At 40.5% G+C, this 2,602-nt stretch overlaps 1 protein-coding gene across 1 annotated transcript; it reads right to left on the reverse strand.

The window, feature by feature from the left end:
• Positions 1–610: 610 nt before the first annotated feature.
• Positions 611–2,326, reverse strand: LOC136172570 (olfactory receptor 11H6-like). The gene is made up of 2 exons (XM_065941999.1): positions 2,209–2,326; positions 611–1,563 (listed from the first exon to the last, which is right to left on the reverse strand). The coding sequence occupies exons 1-2, from the start codon at positions 2,324–2,326 to the stop codon at positions 611–613; spliced, it is 1,071 nt and encodes a 356-aa protein (XP_065798071.1).
• Positions 2,327–2,602: the final 276 nt, after the last annotated feature.

A 2,602-nucleotide genomic window follows, 5' to 3' on the forward strand; every position in this document is an offset into this window, starting at 1 on the left:
GTTTTAAGCCAGCTTTTCACTCTCCTCTTTCACTTTCATCGAGAGGCTCTTTAGTTCTGTTTCATTTTCTGCCATAAGGGTGGTGTCATCTGCATATCTGAGGTTATTGATATTTCTCCTGGCAATCTTGATTTTGGCTTGTGATTCATCCAGCCTGGCATTTTGCATGATGTACTCTGCATATAAGTTTAATGAACAGGGTGACAATATATGCCTTGACGTACTCCTTTTACAATTTGGAACCAGTCAGTTGTTCCATGTCCGGTTCCAATTGTTGCTTAAACTTAAATTTTCAAACTGAGAAGTTGACTTAGAAACTTAGAAACTGAGCAGTTGGCATCTGGGTTATGTATGGTTTTTTCCTTGAAAAATGTAAGAGAATGTCTGGCATTTTCCAGTTTCCATACAGTACGCACAGGAACACTACTACAATAAAGTCTAGTACAAATGATTTATGTAAATTCTGGTGCTATCTTATTTGTTATTTGCTTCATTGAAATGCAACCTAAAATATTCTAGGGAATATAGGAAACACTTTTCTCTCAAATTTATTAAAATCATTAACCTCTGACACTTTTATATTCCTGTATGTCCTACATATCTATAGATTCTAGTTCTTGAGAGGCTTTCTTTGAACAAATATCACACTCTTAAACAGTTTTCTCAGGGCCTCCTTCATTTCCTTATTCCGGAGGCTGTAGATCAAGGGATTGAAAAGTGGAGTCATCACAGAATAAAATAAGGTCACCATTTTCTGAATCCCGGCTGGATTGCCTGCGGTTGGGCTCACATACATCACCATGATGGAGCCATAGAACAGAGACACCACAGCCAGATGGGAACCACAAGTAGAGAAAGCCTTCTGCCGGCCTTCTGCTGAGGGGACCCTAAGCACAGCTCTGATCACCAGGGTGTAGGAGCTGGTAATGAACAGGAAAGTGGAAAAAATTAGGACTGAGTTAAAGGTGGCACAGATAATCTCAGTGGCAGGAGCTGGCACACAAGACAACTTCATAAGGGGTCCTGGGTCACATAGGAAGTGATCAATAGTATTGGGGCCACAAAAAGGAAGCTGGGAGATGAGATAAACTGGGAGAAGAAAACAGGAAAAGCCACACAGCCAGCAGCAGGCTCCTAATCTGATGCATCGTTGCACTGTCATGACAGTGGGGTAGTGAAGGGGTCTGCAGATGGCAAGGTACCTGTCAAAGGCCATGGCAGATAATATGAAGGTCTCAGTGGTGCCCATGGAGAAGAAGAAGTAGAACTGGAGGAAGCAGCCAGAGAAGGAGATGGTCTTGGTCTCAGAGAGAAAGTTGGCTAGCATATTGGGGACTGTAGAAGTGACATACCACAACTCCAGGAAGGAAAAATTGGCCAGCAGGATGTACATGGGGGTGTGGAGATGGTGGTCCCACCACACTGCACAGATAATGCACAAATTTCCAGTTAGTGTCAACACATAGATCACAGAGAAGAGTGAGAAGAGGAAGATCTGAACCTCCCAGATATAAGGGAATCCAAGAAGAATGAATTCACTCACAGGGTCAGAGTGATTATTTCCTTCTGGGTTTTTCATTTTTTTTTCTCCAGAAAACTGCAACAGCAAGACATTACCATGTTACAAATGATATTACAGAGGTTTTCTCACTAAGATGTTCTCCGAACTTCTTTACAATTCAATAAGCAGCATAATTTTAGATTGCTTAAAGATTTCCAGCATTCTCTGCCCCAGTGTGATACTGGGAAGAAACAGGGTATTTGGAGATTGTTTGCTTATTATAGCTTTATCTTCATGGTCACCATGCCCATCATGGTCCATTGAACACCTGCCTTTGTGTAATGTCCTCAATACTTCATAAACCAAAATAGATAGTCCTTGCCATTCACAGGCTTTCAACCTGGTTCAGAAACAACCATCTGGGCCAATCCTATGTAAGGACACATGGAGTTTTCATTGTTGTTCTGTTGCTAAGTCATGTACAGCTCTTTGTGACCCCGTGAACTGCAGCATGCCAGGCTTCCCTGTCCTTTACTATCTCTGAGTTTGCTCAAACTTATGTCCATTGAGTCAGGTGGTTCTAGTGGTAAAGAACCCAATTTCCAATTCAGGAGATGTAAGATGTCAAGAAGATCCCCTGGAAGAGAGCATGGCAACCCACTTCAGTATTCTTGCCTGGAGAATTCCTGTGGACATAGGAACCTGGCGGGTTATGGTCCATAGGGTCACAAAGAGTCGGACGTGACTAAAGTGACTTAGAATGCACAAACATGGAGTTTTAAATAATAATAATAGTTCATAATGTGTGTAAGTGGAAGACAACATTGCAAGAATTCATAGTTGTAAATTAAGAGTTTATTACTGTAAATTTAAAAATATGTATACCATTTTTCATGGGGTTTCTGTACTATTGGAAATTTTGGATACAGAAGTAAGGAAAATGATGTTCTATCAATGATTGCTTACAGCAAGCCCAATTGTGGTATTTGCATTCTCTCTTATTTTTAAAAATCTCCATGAAAAAAATTCCACAATTTGCATTGTTAATTTTTCTCAGGGTTTAGTGACATATGCACAATTCTCAAATACTCTTTACTTTTG

This window comes from Muntiacus reevesi, chromosome 7, assembly GCF_963930625.1.
Source record: "Muntiacus reevesi chromosome 7, mMunRee1.1, whole genome shotgun sequence".
NCBI lineage: Eukaryota > Metazoa > Chordata > Mammalia > Artiodactyla > Cervidae > Muntiacus > Muntiacus reevesi.

What these genes read in the sequence shown, in the direction of transcription:
- LOC136172570 (XM_065941999.1), bottom strand. Translation starts at nt 2,326, where the DNA reads ATGTTGTCTTCCACTTACACACATTATGAACTATTATTATTATTTAAA. An exon ending in GACCCTATGGACCATAACCC is followed by an intron (nt 1,564 to 2,208) that starts GCCAGGTTCCTA and finishes AAAACCCAGAAG; the next exon opens with GAAATAATCACTCTGACCCT.